At 26.7% G+C, this 27,043-nt stretch overlaps 1 protein-coding gene across 1 annotated transcript in view; it reads right to left on the bottom strand.

Annotated features, from left to right (window-relative positions):
- The window catches only part of LOC107169398 (lachesin-like), a 138,547-nt gene extending 114,474 nt beyond the window's left edge, over window positions 1-24,073 (bottom strand). Inside the window, exon 1 of the mRNA XM_089228429.1 lies at window positions 23,933-24,073. Within this exon, the coding sequence (XP_089084555.1) occupies window positions 23,933-24,029 (97 nt within the window). The 5' untranslated portion in view covers window positions 24,030-24,073. The remainder of the gene's footprint in view (window positions 1-23,932) is intronic.
- Between the last annotated feature and the right edge of the window lie 2,970 nt (window positions 24,074-27,043).

Here is a 27,043-nt window from a genome sequence, read left to right as displayed (position 1 = left end):
TGTATATAATATGAACAACACGCTGAGCACGATGATTACATATTTCGCCGTGTGCCCTGTAAAAACAGTTATTAGATACGCGACGACTTGTTTACGATTATCGGCGGTATATTCTGTGCAAGGGGATACATCAGCAGAAAATTCAGTCGGTTTCCTATAATAGTAGTTTATCCTGAGCTTAAGGCCACAGCCGCTGTAGGCTCATAGCTCTTTGGTTAGTTAATGTAGTTTTTATGGGCCCCGTAAATAAGTTTCTCTAATATGACTATTATTTGGAACTGGCGGGACGATATGACTTCACCCGTTTCGCCGCCCACCTGTTTTTTGGCTATACCCGGGAAGGGTTTCCTCCCACCACTCGTCGCGGCTGCAATGAATCCGCTGGATGTGTGTATAGTGCACGGGATTGCGGTAAGTTCAGACACCGGCGGTACAATGGAGGGGTGCCTGTGAGAGAGAGAATGTATATGAGACTGGGAGGAAGCATACGGGCGGTGAGAATGGTAAAGTGAGAACGGGGAAAATACAGATGGCGAACCCCGCGTGGCGGGAAGGAGTAGATAAAAACAGAGGGTGAGTCGGATGGGATGTAGATAAAGATAGAGGGAGAGACGGTTGATCAACGAAATGGCTGCTTGTAATGAGAATAAACGATCTGACGTATAAAAACCATCTGGTTCCACTGGATGCTTTTTTCCTGCTTTTACTTCCTTATTTCCTCAAAAACATCGTGCGGTAATAGCTCGCGTGGCAGAAGCCACGACGATAAACGTTGAGACGACCATAACTGAGATCATGACCTTTTTTACACCTCGAAATAAGTCCCGTTTCCATTAGTCATTTGTGACTGCAACCACATACCCTCACGGTAGATCACAGTTCCAAACGTTGTACCACCTCTCGCTGACAACCAACCAACCAAAAAAAAAAAAACAAACAAACTTATATCTATTAAAAATAATGTACGTTAATATTTCAATTTTATTAAAATACGTAAAAATTATACTACGAAAAAAATAATTACTCCACAAGTTTAAACTTTCTCGTTGTCGCATTAGGGTCTCCCGCGAATCATGTTATCAAGTTTTAAACTAATTAATTTTGCTGTACAGTTTATGGTATATTAAATTACGTTCTGACTAAAACGAATTATTATTGAACTAATATTGAAGAATATAATTTACTATTTAGCATTTGCTACACTAGAAAAATATATTGCATATTATGTAGATAGTATTTTAAATATATTATATTCGGTACATAAATGCACTTACAATGAATCCTCACTATAACGACCACCAAAGGGAAATTAAAGGGTGTCCGCTAACGAAGGTTACAGTGTATAAAAATATTACAAAATCAATACGGTCAACAAATAAATATTGACAATCCATCACATATTGAAGTAGTGAAGTCTTACCAGAGACACCGATAACTGTCACACATTAAGTTTTGTCTCGGCGCTTGGACCTCTCACTCTCACGCGTTGGTTGTATGCGAAGTGCGAGAGAGGAGAGAGACAAAGCTACAAACTGCAGTTTTGTGAGTTTCATTTTTCATTCCGTGGATCCGTCGTACTGTGGTATATTATTATAAGCACCGCACTCACCTAACCTCACCAAACCCTAATCTTCACCCGTTTCCATCAACTCTTGCCGCATTGGCGTTTTTCTTGCTCAGGACCTCAGTCTACTGTGTTTCCCCAAAATTCCAAAATTTTGTGCTGAATAGGCATATTGTTAAAAAATTTTCTGAACGTTGAGAGAGAGTGAACTCATTCCCAAATTTTAATGTCTTGACTTGAAAATATATCAATTCAAAAAATTTCAAGATGTTCAACTGAACAAACGTTGAAAAAAAAATTACTAAAGAACGGCGTTAACCTAGCCTCGAGAAATTGGCCATAAATCGGAGTCCTCAACTTTTTTACAAGTTAATCTGACTGACTCAAATTTTTATTGACAATCTGTAATTCGCGCCGTTTTGTGTTAATTTTTTTTGTCAATGTTTTTACAGTTGAACATCTTGAAATTTTTGTGAATTGATATATTTTCAAGTCGAAGCATCAAAATTATGCAATTCAATTACTTTCTTATTAACCTCAAAATTCAGTACATTTTTCAACAATATGCTTTTTCAGCACAGAATTTGGGTATTTATTTCACTTCTTTATTAACATATTTTCTTCCAATCGCTTTAATTTACGCACAGACAATTTTTTACTTTTCTGAAGTAATTTTTTGTGGTTATAATATACGTATATCATTATATAGTAATTCGTAATAATATGATATCGTAAAACATTAATAATTTCAATCAGTTATTATTTCTACCAATGCTGGATTAGTAGGTTGAAAATAAAATGATTTATAAAACTAGCCAGTGTGTAGAGTATAATTTAGACCATTTTATACCAATAAAATTTAATAGAAATGAAAAAATGAACGTAGTAACTAGTAGATACTGTGTGAATAAAATAAACGCAGCTTTTTTCATATTGTACTTTAAAAACTCTACAGTGTATTAACTGTATTATATTGTCATTTTTAAGCCTCTTTGTTTACTTTACGACTTGAATGTATAACTGTATTGATTACAATATTTTATTTAATATTCATTGATTAAACTAAATATTTACAATTAGAAGTATTTTATTTACTAAACGCATACAGTTTTAACTTTATCTTAACTAATTTCTAATAAACTTTGAGTGATGTTTAAATTTCTTGAGCCAAAAGTAAAACAAAATGTATTTAATTTATATGAGTTTCTTGTTATCTAATCAACCCGTATATAATGATATAATATAAATATAATTTATTGTATATTATAAGCATAATATTATGATATTATTATCTATACATAGTAAAAGCTATTTCAGTATTTTCAAACATTAAATACAGTATTAACTAAACAAATATATTATAATATATCAAAATACGTGATTTTGTTTCCATTAATATTGTTTAATAATGACAATTTGTTTCAAATTTTATTTACAACATCATTCGATTTAGAAGTTTATATTCAATTAAGTACGTAAGTTGTGTTCATGCTAATAATTATGAACTGAAACTAAATTATTATGTGTAGTTGTTATCTTAATTGTGAAATCATAATATGATCGTGATGGTGTGAGGAATAGATCAAATTGAATACTAAGGTAAGTTTCGATTTTATTTTCTGAATAAGAATCAATATGTTAAACGAAATAATTTAAGGACAATACATTTGTTTAAAAATGTTAGTAACATGCATTGATTTATTTTGGTTTATTAGTTATACATAACATTTTTTCTTAGAACATTTTCAGATTGTTGATTTAGGTTTAAGTTAGTTTCAAGTTGAAATTAGGTTTACCATGAACCAACATCCTGTTATACTAAGGGAAATTTGTAATTTTATTTTTTAAAACTTCCATCTTTCAAAACTGTTAAAATATGATCATAAAGTTATAATATATTACTTTAAAATAAATAATAATACCCATTTTATGTTTTAAAAAAGGCTTTTACAAGTTTGCTGTAATAAATAATAATTAAAGTTATAATACATGTAATTGCATGTTATTGGTAATGCCAATAACAAATTATTATATACATTACATTTCTTTATTAAATTGAATTACTGATAATGTGACAACGAATAATATATTCCAATTAGGTAGTAAATGCGTTAATAATGTAGTTAAGCATATATAAGTCAATAACACATGAGTTATTGCAAAATAACAATGAAATTATTTACGAGAACATTAAAACAATAATTTTGTTTGCGAGATTGAACATAAAAATAAACTAGACCATAGGTACATACGAGGAACATAAAACATTATAGCAATATTTGGTTCAAGATTTTGGTACAATAAATTTAATTATTCAACAGTTTATACAATCGGGGCATATATTTTATACAACGCAGTTTGTTCTATCAAAATATGACGATTTAATATTCAACGCGTATGAAATGTATTCCTTACCTGGACACGAAAGTGTTTGAATAATTTTAATCTACCTTATACGAATAGTGTAAATATCAATGAATCTAAATCTTTTTATCCAACGAATTATTTTCGGCAATCATTCCGAAAGCTCTAAAAAATGCAGTGATACTTAACTTTTATTTGGAAAGAATAACAAAGAATGTTTTATTTGAAATATTGAATTGTTATAATTCGTGTACCTACGGATAAATAATATAGAAATAAATATTTAACTAAGACTTTTGATATTTTAAAAACGATTTCATTTCATGAGTTTTTTTTATATCGTTATTTTAAATTAAATTTAGTATTTAAAATATATTATAAAACCATAAATAAATAAAATAACATTCTTATGGCGTAAAGAAAGTATTGACATTCGATACAAGTACGTTTTAAAACGAAGTGATCCGTGTAATAACAAGACGTCAAGACAAGTCACGACATATCCGAAATTGAATTTTCTATGAAATTGTTTTTATGGAAGACAATATCTTTACCATGAAAATCCGACTGTTATCTTCCGATTTATCATACATTCTGTAAAGTATTTTCTGTGAGAATAAATGGGATACCAAATTTTGAAACGGCTATACTGAAAATTTTCAAAATATGGACTTGTTTAGATGTCGCAGAGAAAAGTTTTGAAAAAGTTTATTCATTTTTTTCAAAATTGTTTTATACTCTTATATTATATTAAATTATTGTGTTCAATGTAGAAATTAAATAAATCAACATAGTTACGAATATTAATTTATTCCTACTCGTTATAATGCTCACCGAAAAATTAATAGATACCTACTTAGTTCCAATTCAACATGGCAGAAACTTGTAATATAACTTACTACGAAACATCCAAACTCATGTTGACGAAATAAAAAAAAAGGCCTCAAAAATGGAAAATCACTCTCAATCCGTCTAAAAGCACAACAGTTATTTTCACACTTCGTAGACCCACTAATTTTAATTCTTTAAAAATCAACGGACAAAATATACCATGGCCTCATATCATAAAATACCTTGGAGTTATTTTGGACAAAAAACTTACCTGGAACCCGCATATATCCTCCAAAATACAACAAGGTGGCCAACAATTAAAAATGTCATATCCATTAACAAATCGGTAAACATCATTGATCTGGAAGTGTTCATTACTACTATATAAACAAATCATTCATCCTCTATTACTATACGCTGTCCCTGTCTGGGGTCAATGTGCTTCAACCCACATAAATAAAATCAAAGTACTCCGTGTGATTTTAAATGTCCCGTGGTTAAGTTCGAAACGATGCGCTGCACACCGAATTCAATTGACCAACAGTTAAGAACTACATAAAGGATCTATCGGCAAGCTTCTTCTGTCATCTACGCAAAGCAAGCGGTCCACAACATTTCGAGTTAAATTTCGGCCGCATCAATCGAAGACAAAACGTGGTCGTCCTCATGACGTCCTAAATTAGATTATCTTCAATTAAAATACTATTGTAGATCGTTCATTGCTTGTAGCACTATCTTAAATCTATTAATGTATATCACTAATTTGTTAACCTAGTTATTTATTACATATTATTAAACATTGTGTACATTATACCTAAGTTTAGATCACTTTATCAGGAAAACTTTGTAGATAAAATAAAGAAAAAAAATAACTTATTACGAGTAAAAAAAAAAAGAATTTTTTTATGAATTCATCCAGTTGAATGTAAAAATTGTTTCTTAGTTCTAGTGAGTAGCTCTTCAGCTTAATATTATAATATATAGTAATATTATTTTTTATTTAAAATAATTTGTAAGGGAACTCTTAAAAAATGTAAAAAATGTAACACAAGTATAAAAATTAAAAAAACAAATTACAAGATTATAATATGATGAATTAAAAAAATATATTAACAATGAAAATGGGGGTATTTATTAGCATTAAAAATAATGATGCAAGAATGAATAATTAGAATGTGAAACTAATATGGATACAGCTGGATCTTTACGTATTAATATATGTCGAAATAAAACTGTTAGTAATTATTACAGTATCGATAACTATACAGATTTCAATAAAATATTTTTCAAACCACATAATACTGTTTTAATATCAATTTATTTTGGTGTACCTTAAACAATCTAAAAATATATTGATATCAGTCAATTAATCAAAATAAACAATAGCTTTGACCAACCACATTTAATGATTTAAAATTATTTTTTTTCATTGTTGTAGTAATATACAATCTATATCATTATAGAATAAGAATATACGCTAAAAGTGCAATTATTGGTAGGAACATTATTGTGATGGAAGTAGCCAACCAATAATGACACATCCTATAGTAACTTGATTATTATATTTAACTAACATTATCGTAATATGTTGTTATTATTTTTTTCTATACTTAACAAATCACGATATCACTTGCGTTTTTGGCGTCTTAAGGGATTACCAGGAATTTTAGCGCAAGCTGAATTTTTTATGAGTGGGTTCGAATGAGAAATGTGTTTTAGGTAATTGTGGTATCTTTTATAGAAACATTTAAATTCATTACATGCTGTTTTTGGTTTCCGGTCTGAATGTAGAGAAAAATTTGAGACGTATTATAGGAAGGTGCATCCGTGAATTTACTCAGATCAATGTTTTGAAATTTTGAATTTTATTTATTTTTGATTTTTCCGCATTACCCCATCACTGAATGATTTAAATATCAATATTAAATGACTAGCATTCTTAAAATTATTTTTATTATCAGAATACTAAAATACTACTAGAATAGCTTACTACACAATATTGGTACCTGCTATAGTATTAATTTTTTTAATGAGTATTTTTTTTTGTACCTGCCCCTAAAATTAAAATAATTTCAAAATCTAACTCTTAAAATTATATACAGCATAGTTACCAAACATGCTTATCGCGTTATTTTTTTCTTCAATAATGCAATTAGTAAAAATTGATGTTTGGAATTTTTCAATATACCTACTTCAAAATCAAATTAATAAGCTATAAAAATGTTCCATATATAATAATAAAATTACCAGATCAAATACAATAACTGATCTATATTTTTGTAAAACTATATTTAAGGACTATAATCCTTGATACTGATATTTTAATAACTGAGAATCATTCAAATGTTGAGTTAAATAAATCAACATTTTAAAAATAATTATCATCTTTATAATTTAAAATAAAAATTATAGGGCTTCTCATTTGAAAAACAGGATTTGTATTGCAAGTTTTATTCACCTCAAGTGTACTAGACACTTTTTATGTGTTGGGAAAAAAAATTTGGATAAGTTCAAAATTAAAATAAAATACAAGGTAAACATCCTAGTGCATCAACCTGTAGAACGAGATTCGTGAAGTATGTATTATTAATTATAGTAAACAAACTCATACCACTCTCCATATACTTTTAGGTTCAACTATGATTAGAATTCCCTTGAGTAGTAATCAAGTGGTTTAAAGTTTACAAAATCTATAATTTCAAATGAATTTTCCACTAGAATGGTTTAGTAGATATTAATTTTCTGAGGGAAAATTTTCTGTCCGAGTTTCCAAAATTAATAACCGAACAATTGATTTTCGATTTAAATGTTGTAAAGGTTATACAAAAATTGGAACATTAGATAATTTTATTAGTAAACAATTTAAACGGGTTTGTGCTTATGTATACACCCAAATATAGCAGAGAGACATCAAATATAATCTTAGTACGTAGGTATTTATTTTATTCTCCTGCGGGTTCATTCAATATATATGTGTATATATTAATTAAAGTGAAGACCCTTCCATGTGTTAAGATTTCATATTTTAATGACGTAATATTTTTTTGTGGAAAAGGTGTTAAAGAAACAATTTTTTTTATGATAAAAAAGTCAATAAATATAGTATAATATATTCAGACAAAAGTATAGACAACATTCGAAAACACGTAAATAATTTCTATTATAATAACTGTAACATCTACATCAAATATTAAAAACTTTGACCACCTTCCCTCCCACTAAAAAAATGTATTCAGTTACGCCATTACTTTTTGTGTTATATTAATATAATATTATATGAAGATTAAAAGTACATAATAACAATAAAAACTGTGTATGTTATAAAATATTCAACCACTACCATCATTTTAATGTTATTCGTACTTCTATTAAATATTACTTAGATGGTTGTTGTGTCTATCACAATGACAAATGTTGATGACAAAGCAAACTAGTCTACAGTTGGACTTTTTATAAATATTATTTGAAGATAGTTTTAGTTTACATACTAATAGTAAGTTGTATTAATATTTAATATTAAATTATGTGTAGTTGCATCTATATAAATAAATAAATAATTTCAATTAATCGTCTTTTGTTTTTTATTTTTTACTAATACCCATGATTAATTCATAAAATATTCTCCAACCGACAGTTTTTTGGTGTAATTCTCTTTTACTCACTTCTTTTATTATTTTATAAATTTTGAGTTTCCAAAATAACTTTCGTCCAGTACATCTCACTTTCAATCGCAAAATTATAATAATAGAACAATCAATCATACATTTAAACAATAATTTCGAGTTTTAAAATAATAAGACCTCGAGATTCTTAAACTAGGTAGTAAGTTACACCATTCGTTGGTAGACATATTAATATATTATTATTTAAACTAAATGATCTACGTGAATGGTAAACCGATATTTGATTTCCACAAACGCGTTATACATAACATATAAATCCGAGTACATCGATTAAATTATAATAATATACGTCACGAGTTTAGAATTACAATTGATCACTCTGATAAAAAAAATCAAATTAATTATCACTAAATAATTATACGAGAAACCCGATTTTTTTTTGATTTTAATAACATCATAATATTATACGCCCGGTGCCTACCCATCATAATATATATTATTATACCTTTGTCATTTATAACGGAACAGTCGGTTGCTGTTTTATTTTTATTTTTATCGCGTTATATTGAAACAAACCCGTCTACGGGGTTTCCGAGTCCACGTCCTTTGATTGGAAGGCTTATATATAATATAATACGAGTACCGATAATAGCTAGGTAAATACTAGTGGAATGGAGTTTTAAAACACGCGCTGACAAAATAGAAACAAAGGTTTCGATCACAATGGACCATCATGTTTGTATGCTTGTCGGGTGACCAGTCCACAATCGATGTGAAACGATACGAAACCCAATAATGAAAAGGGTTTGCGGCAGTGAGAGAGTAGCATAATCCGTAGATCGGTTTTGCGTGCACGGGGCCTTCATAATGTTGTTATTATTATAGCTCATCACTATGGTTATTGTACCGTTAACAGCGTTTTGACGCTCAGATAGGCGGCGTCATCGACGCATTCCTGTCATCTATCGTTTTGTGTTCAAGTGATTATTAATCGCCGAAAATTGTGTTTATAGTAATACCAAACTACCCCCTCCCTTTCCCGTGGTCAACGCTACCATCAGAATTTATACTTTGTAGCCTTTGTCACGGTACCGATGTCCCTAATGCATGCCATTGTACTGCGTCGACGACGTTCGAAAATCCGTTGGCATAAACACAATAATTACACACCTAAGGTTAGATCAGGTTAGGACACGAATCCATTTTTAATCACACGTCCGATTCAATCACAGTCGAATTAATTGATATTCTCATATCTTGGGTAGGTATATTTAAAAAAAAAAAACTTATATACCTAATTTAAAATCGAACAAAACATTTAAAAATGCACCAGGCACGTGATCGCAAGATAATTCATAAAAACAATAATGTATGATGTGTTAAGACATTTTCTTTTACAGATCATATTTTAAATTCATACATTTCATTCATACAAATGTTGTTTTAGTTATTTTCACATTTGTTTTGTATAACTAATTTTATTGAACCAAAGCCATATTGTTAACAACAAAAAACTGCATAGGCACTATACAATATTTTATAAAACGGTTTTCATTGATGTTTATTTGTTATAAGGAAAAAACAGTAAATCTTTAAAAAATGTTCTTTTGATTTACTTAAGTTGTTTGCAAATAATTCTAACCTTAAACGGTTGAAACAAATAAATAATCAAAACCATATCTATATTATGCTAAAACATCACTTTATACAAAATCAGTTGGTCAAAAATTTGTTGATTATCTTGGTCCTTTATATTACAATTCTATGCCTTCCTCTATAAAGAATTATGTTAATATTAATTACAAATATTATAACGCTAAAAAATTAATTAATGATTGGCTACTTGTATCTTTAAATGTAACTTAGGTTAACCTTATTGTATTATATTTTATTTATTTCTTTTTGTATTGTATAATTACGCAATAATAGTGTTTTAGTTTTTAAGCATAATATGTATCAATTTATAACTCTCTATCTTCGCCACAAGCCTAGCTTACAGAAGATAGATAATTCAAATGTACAATTAATGTAAAACTGTTTATTATTTGAATTAATAAAAAAAAAAAAAAATTATTATAATATTTCTCGAATTTTGAAATTTGGACCCGTTTCAAGTTTTCACATCTAATTCGACCAGAATCAACTACTATCATGCTAAAATTGACAAATTAAAAGCACGAAAAATCAAAATACCTCCTTCTATTACAGATTTAAAATGTTTGAAACACAAAGAATTGCGAACAAAACTATATAATATAACGACCAATAATCTTAATATATTATATAGTATTTTTGGCTCCAGAAAATCATAATAAAGTTATTAACTAGATAGGTTAGTTATAAAAACAGAAAAATATTTGAAAAAAATTTGTTACATCTCATTTTCTTCATTTTTAATAGTGTATCATATTAGATCAATGATCAAATTTAAAAAACAACTATTTTAATTAATAATCAAATCAGTTCTATTCATATATTTCAACAAATTTAACTTAAATGATTAGCTCACGTAATTAAAAGTAATAATTTAAATTAGTTTCATCATTAAAATGAATTTCATTATTGTTAAACAAACAATGAAATCTAACATTAAAATGAAATGAGATGAAATTTAAATTTTGAATGGTATTTTATTGTAAAATATTTTGTAACACTCTACCATTGCACCACCTGAATTCTTATATATTCTGTCGCATCCAAATCGCATTCGGTTAACATTTAAAATGTTTAATTTTATATGATATTACATAGATTAACGACTTAAGCAAAAATGTTATAAGATTATTTGAATTGTATTATGATAAGATATATTAAGTTAGCACATTTATTTTATTGTTATACTGAACTGTTTTAAACACTACGCCAATATGTATATATTATACACTTATATATTGGATGTTAAAATGTATGTTTTTATTTTTAAATTTGAATACCTACATTTTCTTTTGACATATTCTTTAATTAACAATAATAACTATGATGTATAGTGTACCGTTGTGTAATACTGATATTCCTTATAATAATATTTTATTTCAAGTTGATTTATTACTATATTTTTAGTTTTAAATTTCTTCTTGTATACTATTAAAGTTAAAGTATTTTTTATGTTTAAACATTTAAACAAATTCTATTTTATATGATTATGTCATACACATTTGCATTAATAATTCTGTCTATATTAAAAACGTGTCACTTTAAAAATTAGTCTGATATTGTTAAAGTTATGTTCATTTTGAAACTTATTTGACATTTCCATATAATTTATAATATACAGGATGTCCCGCGAGGATTTACCCATTGAGATATCTCCCAAGATAATGGAGATATCAAAATTCCTGTTTTGTAATAAGACTCATAGGGATAAGAACTACAATATTATTTCATATTTTAATTTATTTTAATGTTTTGGTAAAAAAGTTAAAAATAAATTTAATTATTTCAAAAAAATTCACTATAGCCATTTTGTAGAATTTATTTTTCTGAAAATATTGACGTTTTAAAATTGTATTTTCGTTAATTTCCTAACACATGAAACGCTGTGGCCACGCGCGTGGTCGTACGGGCGGCCGAACGATTTCAGTGTGTCTAGTTACTATCACATTTTATTTTATCAAAACTCGAAAAAAAATTCATAAAAATTAAATTTTGAAACGTCAATTTTTTCAGAAAAATATCTACATAATGGCTATCTTTCATTTTTTATCTAACATTTTTTTTACCAAAACATTAAAATAAATTTAAAAATGAAATAATATTGTTGTTCTTATCCCTGTGAGTCTTTTAACAAAACCAGAATTTTGATATCTTCATTATTTTTTGAAATATCCCAATGGGTAAATCCTCGCGGGACACCGTGTATAATTATTTATTAAAGTGAGTTATAATGCTTAAAGTTGTTATTTACATACATTTTAATTATAGAATATTATGATTATGTTTATACAATAGAGATGTACCTACCTATTACAAAAATAAATTATAAAAGCCTAAAGTTATTAAGCTGTTTTGATATGGACAAATAGAGAACTTACTTGAAACTAAAATGTATCCAAACTTATAATCTTTTTACTATAAATTAGATGGAATAATTGATGAAAAAATTTAATTTGTTTTAACTATCCCGTTTTATAATGTAAAAATATATTATTATCTAGCATCAAGTAATATGGAGAACAAACATCGGTAAAATATGACAATTGACAACCATGATATAACATCACACCAAATTACGAAATCCCACGTGCCGCTTAACTAATGTTGACCATTCGTTTTTCGATTATCTTTTAGGCAGTCTATTCTCGCCTGCTGCATTTCCCAGACTGTTTTCAATCGTATTAAATAACGAGCTCAGTTTTCCGATACGTATACCCGATAATACCTCTACGTCCATTCCCCTCATTGTGTCAGCCCCCCCCCCACCATTCCATACTTATATTGGATTAAGACCATTTCATTGTCACACATACGCCCCGTCGATTTTTGTAACGACAAAGATAAGGAAAAAAACGTATTAATTTCACAGACGTGAAAAATAAGAGCGTAAGAAATAGTAAATTGAAGGTGGTCCAAGAAATAGAAAAGTAAAAATAAAACGACTGCATTAGTAACATCTAGACAATTTCGCTCTAGCTATTTACAACCTGATAATAAAAAGTGATAACGAACGTTTCCACTACAGTTCCAGCGAACTATATAGTGAAATCAAAGTGTATATGACCTGCGACTAGTAGCTGGCCGGTTACAGCGTTTTTTGGTATTTTTGATTTTCCAAGATCAACAAAACGTTCAAGAAAACTACAAGTTATATTATTATCAAAGCTGTTATTTATTATTTTAGATTTAAAAATAAATCACACTATCGACGTATCCTAGTTTTAAATGTATACGTTATTAATTATTGTTATAGAAATGGTTTGTACTACGTATTCGTCTGTTTGATATCGTACAGTAAATAATTGAGATAACGGTTCATAAGAAAAATAAACTGCTTAAACATTGATTAAATTCATAATCGTTTCAAACCAGAACATGTCTAAGTCAATTTCAATACCATACATTAAGTAATGAAACACACTTCACTAACTATAACACTGTCCTTCTTAATAGTGGTCAGTTTTTTATAATTATAAGTACTCACTACTATAATGATAGTTAACGTGTGATATACGTCTATGTCATACAACTTGCCTAATATAAAAGATACTACTACCTGTGGCCCATTACACGAAAAGTAAAAACTATCCAAAATAATAATCATTATTATTGACATCGCGCTATTCTAATAATTCTCAGTCAATACGAAACATAGGTACACATTTTTGTAAAAATAGTTAAGTTACAAAGAAAATATTTATTTATTTACTATTATAATTAACGCCAGATGGCTTTTTAATATACAGCAAAAAAATACAATGGTAAAATAGTTAAAACAGTTAACAACTTGTGAAACAAACTTATAGTAAATTGACTTAAATTAATTTTAATATAAAAATTAATATAATTGAGGTTTAGTTATGAGAATATGAAATTGTAGACGGATATTAATTTTGTCATAATTGCAATTGTCAAACAAAATAAAATTAAGAGAAGATTGATAACGCCGTATCTAGAAAAATGAATTACTTTCAAATAAATATATATTTTTCAAAATAGCGAAACGTACAACCAAATATTAAGATGATTAAGTACAATATACCTGGTTCATTAACCCACAATAATTATGTAGGTGTAACTCAAATTAAAACGGCATTATAAGATAATCCAAATAATTCTTATGTTGTTGAATGAGTTTAGATCTGGATTTTATGTTATTATACATTTTTTTTAGGGGGGAACCCAACATACAGGTCATTGGGTGTAGGGGTTATAATATTATTATATTATGAACCTATTATTATTGTTATTATTATTATTTATATTTTCGTCATATATGATATGCATTTAAAAAAAAATTTAACATGACTGGATTTGTATAAGCTGCTATATAAAATAATAAACAAATTAAAATTGCGAATATTAAATATTCGCCGGATTGATATCACTGAATACTTTAATATCAACTGTGACACAATAATTTTACGCATCCCAAAGGTCTGGTCCTTATCGTTATAAACTGTGCCTTTATTTTTCTGAACGCTTTGCTTTCTTCTTCCATTTGCCTATCTACCTATATGGATTTAATTTTATTGCGGCCTTGTTAAGGGTTCAATCTTGTTCGGTCTAAAAGTCACAAGTAATGTATAGTTTTCGTTTCGTTATCTATGTTAGAATAGAACTTATCAGGACGAATAACAGTACACCCGAATGAATAAAATGTGAAAATTTATTGGATTTTTCCCAAGACGTATATTATTTACGAGCTATATTATATGGTGTGACAAAAACTTTGATCATCTTGTGATTTTATATTCATTTATTATTTGTGAGGATTAAACATACTACGTTTAAACAATTTTAAACTTAAATAATATATACATAAAAAAAAACTGGTTACTATCACTGGATAGTTTCCCTCCTCGTATAACTCATATAATTCGTTATTACGTTATTAGATAAATATCATATTTGCTTATTCTGATTGTGGTAATCTAGTATAGATTGTAAAAATATCCTTTTAAAATAACAAAAAATGGTACCAACCCACGATTATAATAAAACTCCATACCTATATTTTATCCTTAAAATCCTAAAATATAATATACGTGTTAATACAACTTGGTCAATATTAAATAGATACATGTACTTATTTAAGTACCTACGTTAAATAAAATATTATGATTTAGTAATACACTTTTTTTTCATAATAACTCAAAAATAACAGCAAACAAAAAGGTATTAATACTCATGTTTTAGGTTAAATTATTATAACATAAGCATCATCTGTAAAGTGGATTTGAATAATAATGGAGGATTATTATAGAAAATAATATATATTATGTTTATTGTGCACTATACAATGTTAAGTGATTCTATGTATGCAGTCGCGTAAAAAACAAAAATGATATGTTTGGTTTAGGTTGAATTCTACTAATGAGATACAATACGTCAATACATATTGAGGTTTAAATATAACTACATAATACCGATTTACTAATATTTAATGATTATTTTTACATGATTGGATTGGTGAATCCATTGTTATTCTGTGCCACTGGTACACGTATAGAAAAAACTTGAATAGTAAATATTTATAAAGAAAATACGATAACTATTATGATGATATTTATTTTATATTACATTATTTTTAATGTAATTAAAATTTAAGATTCTGAGTGGAGCAAAATATTATTATTAATCTACCAAAACATTATTGTAATAAAATTATCGTCTGTGCTTAGAATCGTTTTTCATAATATGCAATGATTTATCACTGAATTAAAATTTTACACACCCATTAAAGTTACCTACTCAATGTGTATATGTATACTCGAAACCTACAACTACACCACAAAGCGGTTATTTACTGTCTATTCAACGGTTTTTTAATCAATATAATACAAATTGTTCGATTATTTTATTTGTTCAAAGTGAGTCAAATTTAATTAAATCGTAAGAAAGGAGTTACAATACGGTTTAAAATCTATCATAAAAACTTGAATAATTTAATATGATTTAACTCGTGGTGTTATACATTAGACTTTTCTACTGTTTCCCATAAAATATGCTAAATATGAATGCAGCTAATTGTTTATGATACCAACGTGTTGATTCCAAATTAGAATCTACATAGATAATCTTTCTTAAAAATACTATATACAGTTTTATATTATGTATGTATATACAAACATAAAATCGTTTTAAACTGCGGAAAATATCAAATATAGATTGTATATTGATTGTATTTTTTTTTAGGTAATTACAATTTCTAAGTTAACTGTGTATGTAGACGAAAAAACTTCACAAAAAAGGTATAGGTATACAAATAGTACATTAAAAATGATTTAACTGTTTAATATTTTATTCAAAAACTTAAAACTAAAAACAAGTTCGTGCTCAATTATTCAATGTTTAGGTATATTTAATGAATCAATATAATTTGACAGAAATAGATTGATCAAATGATTATATCTTGAAGGATCTTTTGGGACATGTTTCATTGTAATACCTTAATAGTGTATAAATGGTTTAAGAAAATAGTTTCTATGTATAAATGAATAAGGTGCGTTAATCGGGTTAACCATATAAGTTGGTTAAATTGGTTAAAAACTAATAAAAAATATGTTAATAAATAGTTACATAACTAATAAAATAGATGTTATATTTTGCTCTATTATAATTCAGATTTATATATATTTTTTTTTTTTACTTAAGTTTTTTAAACTCTTATTAGTATCTTAATATTTAAAAATAAATTTAAATAAATTTAAAAATAATTGTTCTTTCTTAATTTGACACTGGTCTTATGTCAACGGGTTTTAATTAGACGTTTAATTTTCAGTAAAAGTAATTAAGTACCTATATAATATATATATATATTTATAAAGAAACAAACTTTTACAATTTTTCTCTGTTTAAAAAATTTGAAAGACTTTTATTATATCGATGATTATATCGACTCATATAAAAAAATATATTTACCCTTTGAAGTTTATAAGCATTTTTAAAAACTTTTTTTGTTACTCAAACTGACTTTTTTTATAGTGTTTTTTGTGTTATTATTCATTTGGAAATTATAAAAATTATAACTATATTCAACAAAGGATCTTATTTAATCATCTTAACTTAATTACTCGTTCAATTTTCTTTGAATCACCTTAAATTTTTAATTAAAAGCCTGAACCTATAATATATTAGTAGGTAACCATCATATTCATAACATATTTATTTTTATTGGAAATTAAATCAAATTGAATGTTTTATTGTATCCTTTTTGAATTGATTTATTTACAAATTAGTTCAGATAATCTTTTAATCACGATACTAAAAATAATTTTATGACACTTATTCACATACTAAAATATCCTATATGACATAGGTAATCTACCTTTTTAAATATTCTGATACTTTTGAATTAGGTATTTTTTCCTCATTAATTGAATCAAATCGTTCAGAGTTGGTTTTTAAAAATATTATTATTCTAAAATTTAAATTTACAACAATTTTGTTAGAACGTAGTCCCCAAATCCCAAAATATTTGCTTTGCAATAATGAAAAAATTAAGATCAATTAGCCCGTAGAAACACTTTTATTTCTCAAACCATTAACATAATGTTTTTCATACTATTTTAGGATAATTATGTTGAAAAGAATAAACTGAATAAGAATTATTTGATCTTGAAAAAGGTACGAATTGTGAAAAGCCTTTTACTAGATAAGTGGGTTATTATAGCATAATATATTATAATATAAAATATTAAAATCATTAACATTATTATTATTATTATTACTTTGATTATTATAATTTATCATATTATCCAAGCTTAGAATTAAAAAATTATATAAATAATTGTAACATAAAAAGAATAATAATATAAAAGTCTAATATTCGTAGTTTACCACTTGCAAGGTTTTTTTAATAAAACAACATATATTTAAATATATTTTTAATATATTGTTATTTGTTAAAACAAATTAATGTGATTTATAAATAGCATAATCAAAGCCTTAGATATACCTACACGATAGTTTTACAGTCAAATAGTAGTGTAAAAGGTAAATATAAATGACCACCCTTATAACCCTCTTGACAAAAGTTTCAAGATGTTTGTCAACATACCGGCCGCGCTAGTAGCACGTAATAGTACACGGTTAGAATATTTTACTTAACGGCCATTTCAACAGAATAGTAGTAGAATTACGAGTATTTGAAACACGGTTACTCCATAATACTTTTTTACTAAATACCTGGAATTAAAATATTTAAAAGCTGTTTTATATATTATAAAAAAATTTTAAAAATGTATAAGTACCTACAACATACTTTCTTTTAAAAACTTATTTCCTAAGCTAATATTCAAAAACCTTTTATTTTAACCCATACCTAACCTATAAAACATAAGTGTTAAATCCCAAATAAAATATTACTAAAATAACGTCATTTTTATGCCATCCTAGTCATCCTACTCCACATATACGTATATATAACTCTATTTTAATTATATTTTCATTATATAATGTACTCTGTCATTGTATATTATGATCCAGATTCAACAAATTGAATAAAATATATATTATTATATAACATTGACATATTACGTGGGTAGGTAGTTTGAAAAATACCATATAAATAAAGTATTGATGATACATAATATTATATAATTTGTATACAACTTCAATATTATTACTATTTTAATAAAAGTCAAATCAAATTTTGTTAATAGTATTTATTTATACATCGGATAACTAAATACGAATTTAAACAGTTTATGAATGATTCGTCATATACTGCTATTCTAATACTTACATAGTTTTATTTTTAAATTATACCTAATGATACATGACTGGAATGTGCAGATTAAACTAATACGAATGGATAAAAAACGTGTACACTTATTGGTGATTAGAAAATTATAATTACAACCATCTGGCAACATACACTTTATTTTAAATATGTTTTTTAATGTTCAAAATTTTAAGTGGTCGCTGATAATTTATAAACCACACTAACATTTTCAATTTGAGTCTATTTCTAAATAAAAATTGAACTGCTGAATTAAAAATGGTTTTCTTCAAAGTGCATTGATTTTCATGCTTACTATCTCTCCAAGAATTACTTACTGTCATACTTCTCTTTGCTGCGCTAAATATGATTAGTGTCGTTCCTCTAACGTTTGCCATTGAAACAACCGTAGAATCCCGCTAAATGCACTCTTTATTCGCGGGGCCTCATGCAATAGATACTTCTTTTACAAAAACTTTATCTCAACTCACATAAGACATAAAGCGGTCAAATACAACATTTTTTCCACCCTGACCTTCACAGTAATTCTACAAATGACTCCGTATCGAGCACTAAACAAAAATATAACCAACTATAGACCAATATCACAGCATTACAAATTTAAAATGCATCATCATCGCAGTTCAACTTGAAAATATAATCTCCGAATTTATCAAAAAAATTAAAGCCATCATTAGCAAACTACTACTCTCATTACAACATTATCAAATAATCATCCACCGTCTACTATTTTTATTTCATAACAATAACACCTTTTATCATTTTGTCTCATATTATTATCTATAACTCTTTGTGTATTAAAATGTACTAGAATAATGTTTCTTGTACGCTACTTATAATCTAATAATTATTTTTCATTCATACAAAAAAATATTTCCGAGATTTTAAAGTTATAAGCCAATTTCTCAATAAATTGAAATAATAATAATAATATGTTACCTAACTGTGAGACGTATAATTATTTCATAATAAAAGGCGATCACCTTGTTTAATCAGTAATCAATTCACTCAGTCTAAATTAAAATTGAAAAGCTCTCATCATTATAGTCATAGCAGTTTTTACTTAATATTTTTTTAGTTAATGCTTGTTAGTTTTACCAGGCTTGCCTGGTTACAAAATGGCCCATATAATATCGTTACAGTGAGTGTCGACCGTAAAGTGAATTTTTAATGTTTTTTTCGTTAGCGTTCGGTTTTTTTATGTGGGTTGGTTCTTTTTCGATCGTAAACCCGCTGTGGTATGATCGGAGTATAGACGCGAGGGGAGGCGTGAAGAGACAAGTTGAAAATGGTTTTGTTTTTCCAATTGTTACTGTCGTAGGTCAAAAACAATTATGCGTGTGCGAAAGATAAAATGCTAATATTTTAACGACTTGAGCTACACCTATAATAGGCCGGTTATTGCCTGCGTCTACGACCGCACTCTGAAATTGCTATTTTTATGCGCTTCTGTCACCATATATTAACCTATACGTGCAAGAGATACTTAATGCATACATACACACTGATACATAAACACTAGACAGACAAATAATACACACACAAACATTTGTAACGAGCATTTATAAAAAAAAGAAAAATATCACTTTTTTCGTGCTTTAATCTCGTCGTTGAGCGCTTGATTGGTTAATTCGTCTGGTATCCAAATAGTGCAAAATAAAAAATAATTTATTTGCTTAATATCTATTACATTCTATAAATGAACGTTTTTTCTTTGAAATACTATTATTATGATTATAGTCATAATAAACTATAGTGAAACCTAAACAATAGTTTTTTGAATAATAAATATTTGTTAGTTAATTAAATTATACGAACATACAGAACAATTCTAATATTAATATCAATTTTTATCAACAATATGAATTACTGAATTTTTATTAATTTTTTAACTAAAAAACTGTGTAATTAAGTATACAAACTTTATTATTAATACAACATTAACTATATATAACTGCACATAATGAGTTAAAATTGAAACAAGACGAACTTTCTAGCTATTCTTCCTTTTTAGCTTACTTTAGGTAACTATAATTGGTTAATACAAGAAAACATATGCAAATGCAATACTCCTTAGTTATTGTATTTCATACATAATATTTCAATCAATAGTAAAATTGAAATTGAATAATTACTTCGAATAATTTAATTTATACTCTTCTAACAAATCAAATCTCTATAAACAATATTGCTTAAAGTGTAACTAAAAGTCAAAAAATGAGCATTATCTATTCTTTATTTTACTCTAACTCAATTACATTTTAAATTTTAAAATTTATCTCCATTAATAAAATACTACGCAAATGTTATATTGACCAGCTAGAGAAAATATTGTATTGAATCGTGTTGATGTTTAAACTTAAGCTGCATCAGCCTTAACAGTGGCGTATATAGGAGTGGACTAGTGGGCTGCAGCCCCTCCCGAAATTACAGACTTAACTGTTAGCTATATTGTAGTCTCTAGGTGCTAGATAATTATTGTTAATCGCTATATATTATAGCCGACCCCAAAAATTATTTCTATATACGCTACTGAGCCTTAATAATATGTTTGAACAACTAATTAATTCTACACTAGGAATTCTGTGTATAGTAGAGTAAAATAATCTAATTATTATACTTTTATGTGTAAAAAACTGTTTATCAAATATAATTTATTACATTTATTTTTTACATACACTCAGATCGCATCAACTCTTTTCTACTCGTTTTAATTGCATGAAGTTTCATATTTTTAACTATCCCAAACTATAAACAGATCGTTTATCGACGATATCAAACTATGTATGGCATAATACTATATTAAAATGTATCCTACTTCCACATATTCATGATTTACATGATTAATTTAAGTTAATCTTTTGATGTTTTTTTTATTTTTTATTATCATATTATATCTTAGTAATTATCATTTTATTTTAACTGTTTAGTACCATACCATTAAATTTGTAAACATCATATATAAATATCCTCAATTTTATTTCACAATTTTTCAAATTAAAAATGTCCTATCACATAATAATACATGACACAATAACAGTCAGTGAATCATATTTTTAGCTTACGTTAGATTTTCATCATAAGATTTCAAAACATTTTAAAATAGAAATCTGTCAACAAACTGTTACTCAGTTTAAAATAAAATATCCGTACAATAATTGAATACATTTTTATAAAATAATAAATGAGTTATATATCTATAGGTATATTAAAAAATATAATGTGTTACTGTTATTTACTAAAAATGTACAAAGCATTTTCTGTACATTTTGTTTGTTTGTTCAATTAACACAAAAATATAATTTTAATTTTTAACTGGTACGCCTGTATACTTTTTTTATTAAATTAAAAGAATTTTAGAATTGTTTTCAAGAAATCCAATTAAAAATTAAATTAATTTTACAAAAAAATGGATTTACACCTAATTATTTCATTTATAAATAATAATAGTGTAAATTGAGAATCTATTTGGACATATAATTCAATTAAATTTTTTAATGTGTACCAAGTTACTACATATATTTAGCATTTAATTGTAAAATAAAGTGTCTGCAAAATAAAATTAATTTAAAAAAGATTTATATTTATATTTATATAAACAATATTGTATCGTTTAACTTTCAATATCTAACAGTCAAATGATTAGTTTTATATGTTATATCATATAAAAATTGAATAATAAATCATGATATATGGCTTACATTTTTTTTTAAATCTAACATTGTTTTAAGTGTTTTAACTATGATCAACTGTAAAAAATTTAAAAAAAGTTACATTTAAGGAAAGCAAATTATTATCATCGAAAACAATTTTTTTTAATTTGTTAATCATTGTAATTAAAGAAGATTTTTATTTCAATATGTTATTAATGTTATTACCATGACTAAATAAAAGCCTTTTCAAATGTATTATAAAAAAAAATTTTCTAAGAAAGTGGTTTATAACTTAAATAATTTTATAGAAATATATTGTACATTATTCTTATGACTAAATGTAATTAATATTTTAGACTTAAAAGTATAACGGTCATACAATTAAATACTATTATAAAATAGAAATAATAATTAGATGAATTATCATATTTAATTCTAAACTGTATATCATATTGTTTGTGTGGATCCATTCAAATATTTCAGAATGATAGTGATTAAGCCTTACTTTAATAATAATATAATATATTCTAAGATTGTCCAACTTTTAAAATAAGATTTATGAAACTAACGTTAGTTATTATGACAAAACATAATAATTAAAATTTATGTACTTTAATAAGTCACTTGTCGGTTTACATTCTTGACACTGAACCGTTTTCTCTGAACAATGAAAAATGTCAGTTCTCCGAAACAGAGTAATAGTTCGAGGAAGAGAAGTTTAAGCATACATCGCTGTATAATATTGTACTATTTTCTATGTAAGACATTTTTCTACCGGCAAAGATATTTTTAATTAAATACATTTTCTTTCGTTTTTTTTTTTCAGACAAACTCTATGTTTTTTGTACAGAATATGCGATGTCATTTACTGAAAAAATAAAAATAAAAACGAAGCTGACCGATTCAAACCACGGATTGGCCGGTTTATTTACCTACGAATATAATATGCGGTGTGCACGCGTATATATTATGACAATATTTTAATGGTATTTGTATTATAAACGTTTGCCAAATCGTAGTATAACACTCGAACGACACTGGATTACTGTTATAGATAAGTTGGTACCTATTAATAATATAAAGTGTAGGTATACAATAATCGAAACGTAAAAAATAGTGTGTAATAACGCCGATGACGACATATTTTATTATTATTGTTTTTTTTTTTTTCATATCACATGTTCATTATTTCTATATGGTCCTATTATATGTATATTATTATGAAACTGCTGTTGTATTCCTCATATTACTATCTTTAAAATTTCCGTTACAAATAGAATAATTGGTGGCCATGTAGTGTATTATAAATTTAAAATTCGTAATATTTTACACATAACTATTAATTATATTATTAGCCGTCCAAGGGCAAAAGAAAAATTCCCCACCCCGCCCGCCGTATGATACATAATGAACCGTTAAATGTATACCTATAGTAAATTTAAAAACAACAATTTTTAACAGGGGTAGGTACCCAACAACTTTGGTGCAGCGGACGTACCTGATAACATTTGCGAGACGATCGCGACGGCGGCGGCTACGAACGCGATACACGCGACTCGGTGGTACAGCATGGTCGGCGCGCGCGACACTGTCATCAACCGCGTGCTAACACCGGCGGCAACGGCGGCTGTGGCGTTTACAGGTAAAACAGACGGTCGTTGTGCGCACGCGGGTCTCTCTGCCGGCGCGCCGCAGTCGAACGTCTGCGGACCGAAAACGTGTCGGAACACGCCCACCGCGGTCCGCGTGCAAAAGACGTCCGTCCGTCCGTTCGTCGTAGGTAATGATAAAACGAGCAAGACGCCGTGTGCGAATTCTCAAGTCGACATTTTTTTGTTATTGTAATTATTATTATTATCGTCATCGACAACGACGAAAATATCGGAATTTATATTATAAAATTATCACCTATTTTTAATGATGAATGATCAATCGTGAGTAACTCCTTAGTGCGAGAAACGCTGCTAAAGTAAAACGAAATTGTATAAATCCGATGATATTGTTAAATATCAAACTTCAATATTCAACTTATTGAAATTTAAATAAAACCTATAAATTTAAACTGATTAAGGGAGTTCAAACATGATTATAAGTTTTATTTTGTATTTTTTGTATTTACCTTCAGTAAAATTACGCTTGACTATTATTTTAAAACGGTTTTAAAAATACTATCCACTTACACAGTCATGCATCACTTTTGCCTATACAAGACGCCCTTGAATAATAATAATAATATTATTGGGACCTAGTGTGGCGTGGTGGTTAGCCGCAATCGCTAATGTGTACTGTGGTCAAGGATCGACCAAAGTCACTAGCTCCAGGATGGGTGACCATCCAGCTATTTAGCGACGAATCCACACTCAGGATACACATATAATGTTAAAAACAACCGTAACCCTCCACAAAATTCGTAATTCTCCCAACAAAATGTTAATGACCATTATAGTTACCGATACGTAGACTAATAATAATAAAAAAAATTGTATTATTATATAAATTCTTTCTTTTATTGTATTATTATTGTTATGTTTTCTAATGCCCATAATACATTTCACTTTACAGTTTATAAATATATAAATTGTAGAAATGTATTGATTTTTTAAATTAAGGAAATAATAATAATTATTATTATTATATGTCCCGTAACACAGTATTATAGTCAATTACCATTTTTTTATCATGTTTATTAAAGTTTTTACAGTATAATCATTATTGATAACTAAAAACTTTTTTATTTGGACACTAAAAAATTTAAAAATAAGTCTCTTATTAATATTTAAGTGTATTTTAGCTATTCGAATAAAGCAATCAATCAAGTTATAATTATTTATAATTAAGTTAAGTACCTGTGTTTAAAATTCGATTTTTAATATATATAATAAAAATTACGATTCTTCGCATTATACAAAAATTATTTAGTCTATTAAAATTCAAAATCAATACATTTGTTTTTATTAATATTATGTAACATTTTAGCTCATTAGTACACAATTATCATTTACTCGATTCTAAATATTGACATCGTTTGAATTATTATAATTTAAAACAAAACATATTTTATTTTTACTGAACGAACAATTCATTTTATACTAATATAATCGTTTATACAATATTATATTATAGATTTATGGTTACAAAATTATGTATTAAAAAAGAGATAGGTACTAGTGATAGCATTGTTTCTTTATACTTATTTAAATTATAGAGGGTATTTATATTTATTATTTAATAGTAAAACTAGGTATAAAAATTATCATATTTAGTTAAACTCAATGTGTGAGTATCAGAACTATCAGAAATTTCAATATCAACATGACATAACAAACTTAATTATAGTTATTTTCTTTGTTACATAGAAAAATAATATGTACCTACGAACATATTATTAGTTATTGTACAGAGGTGGACTAGGTCTTTAAAATTGTGAAAACCTAAATATTTATCTACCGATTTTTTTGACTATATATTTATATGAACAAAAATAAAATGTATTTTATAATTAAATAATTAATATTATAGAATTCCATCAAATATAATTATACACCTATTTTGTTTGGAATGAAAATGTAACATTTGATCATGTTTTTTTTCTTATCAAAGCGCATTTATTTGTATATAATAATTAAAACCATGTACCTAAAATCTTTGTGGTAGCTATATGCAAGTTAATCTGAAATCAAATGTCTGGGAATCTTTTATCAAAGGATTTTCATTGTGAGAACTAATATTGTGTATGGCAGTAAAGAACGTCATTTAAAGAGAAGTGCGTTTTAGTACGCGCGGATAATTGGATTAAATATTTATATCACACACAATGTAGATTTTAAAATTTAAAGTTAGAAAATGTTAATTATTTGAGTAGGTATACAAAAATGGGATCATAATAGATTTTGTTAACAACAAAACCTTTGTAGTTAATTAATTATTTTTAAAAGTAGTATCATAAGTAATTATAAGGTATAAAATGTTGATTATTATGATTTATAGATTAAACAAACGTTAAATTATACCTTTTAAATATCACATACAATATTATATACTTTTTATAATACCTACCTATCTTCATACATTTATTATTGAAATAATACCACACAACCGAAAAGTTTTAACTTTTAATTGTAAATAATAAATGAATTCCATTGACAATGATATGTTTTTATTAAATTGAGTAGATTTTCGTTGAAATATTAACGATTTGTTCAGTAATAAAAGTCACCGTTGATAATGGTTATATATTTAGGTAGGTATATAACTTATAATTTATAATTGTTATACATTTTTTTATTATTTGCACATCAATTATATGACATGCAAATTGTGTTATATACATATTTAGGCATTACAGATAAATAATAGGTAGAGCGCTAGAGTGCTCTTGAGTATTCAATAGTGTTACATCTATTGTATTTTTTTTTTTTTTAAATTAAATACCAAAATTTTACATCTCTTAAAAAAAAAAAAGCTAATACGACATGTCCCTCTTTATCGACAGTTTTCACTACATGTTAGAAAGTACTGATGTGACAGATTTAAAATTGAATTTGTTTGCTTAAATTTAAGTTAGTGTTTTTTTGACAAATGTAACTTTAATTTTAAAATGTATTTACTT

This window comes from Diuraphis noxia, unplaced genomic scaffold (genome assembly GCF_037042655.1).
Source record: "Diuraphis noxia isolate RWA-SAM2 unplaced genomic scaffold, SU_Dnox_SAM2 contig0005, whole genome shotgun sequence".
In the NCBI taxonomy this organism is placed as follows: Eukaryota; Metazoa; Arthropoda; class Insecta; order Hemiptera; family Aphididae; genus Diuraphis; species Diuraphis noxia.
Note: the sequence above shows the minus strand (reverse complement) of the source record. Positions and strands in the feature narration are given on the sequence as shown.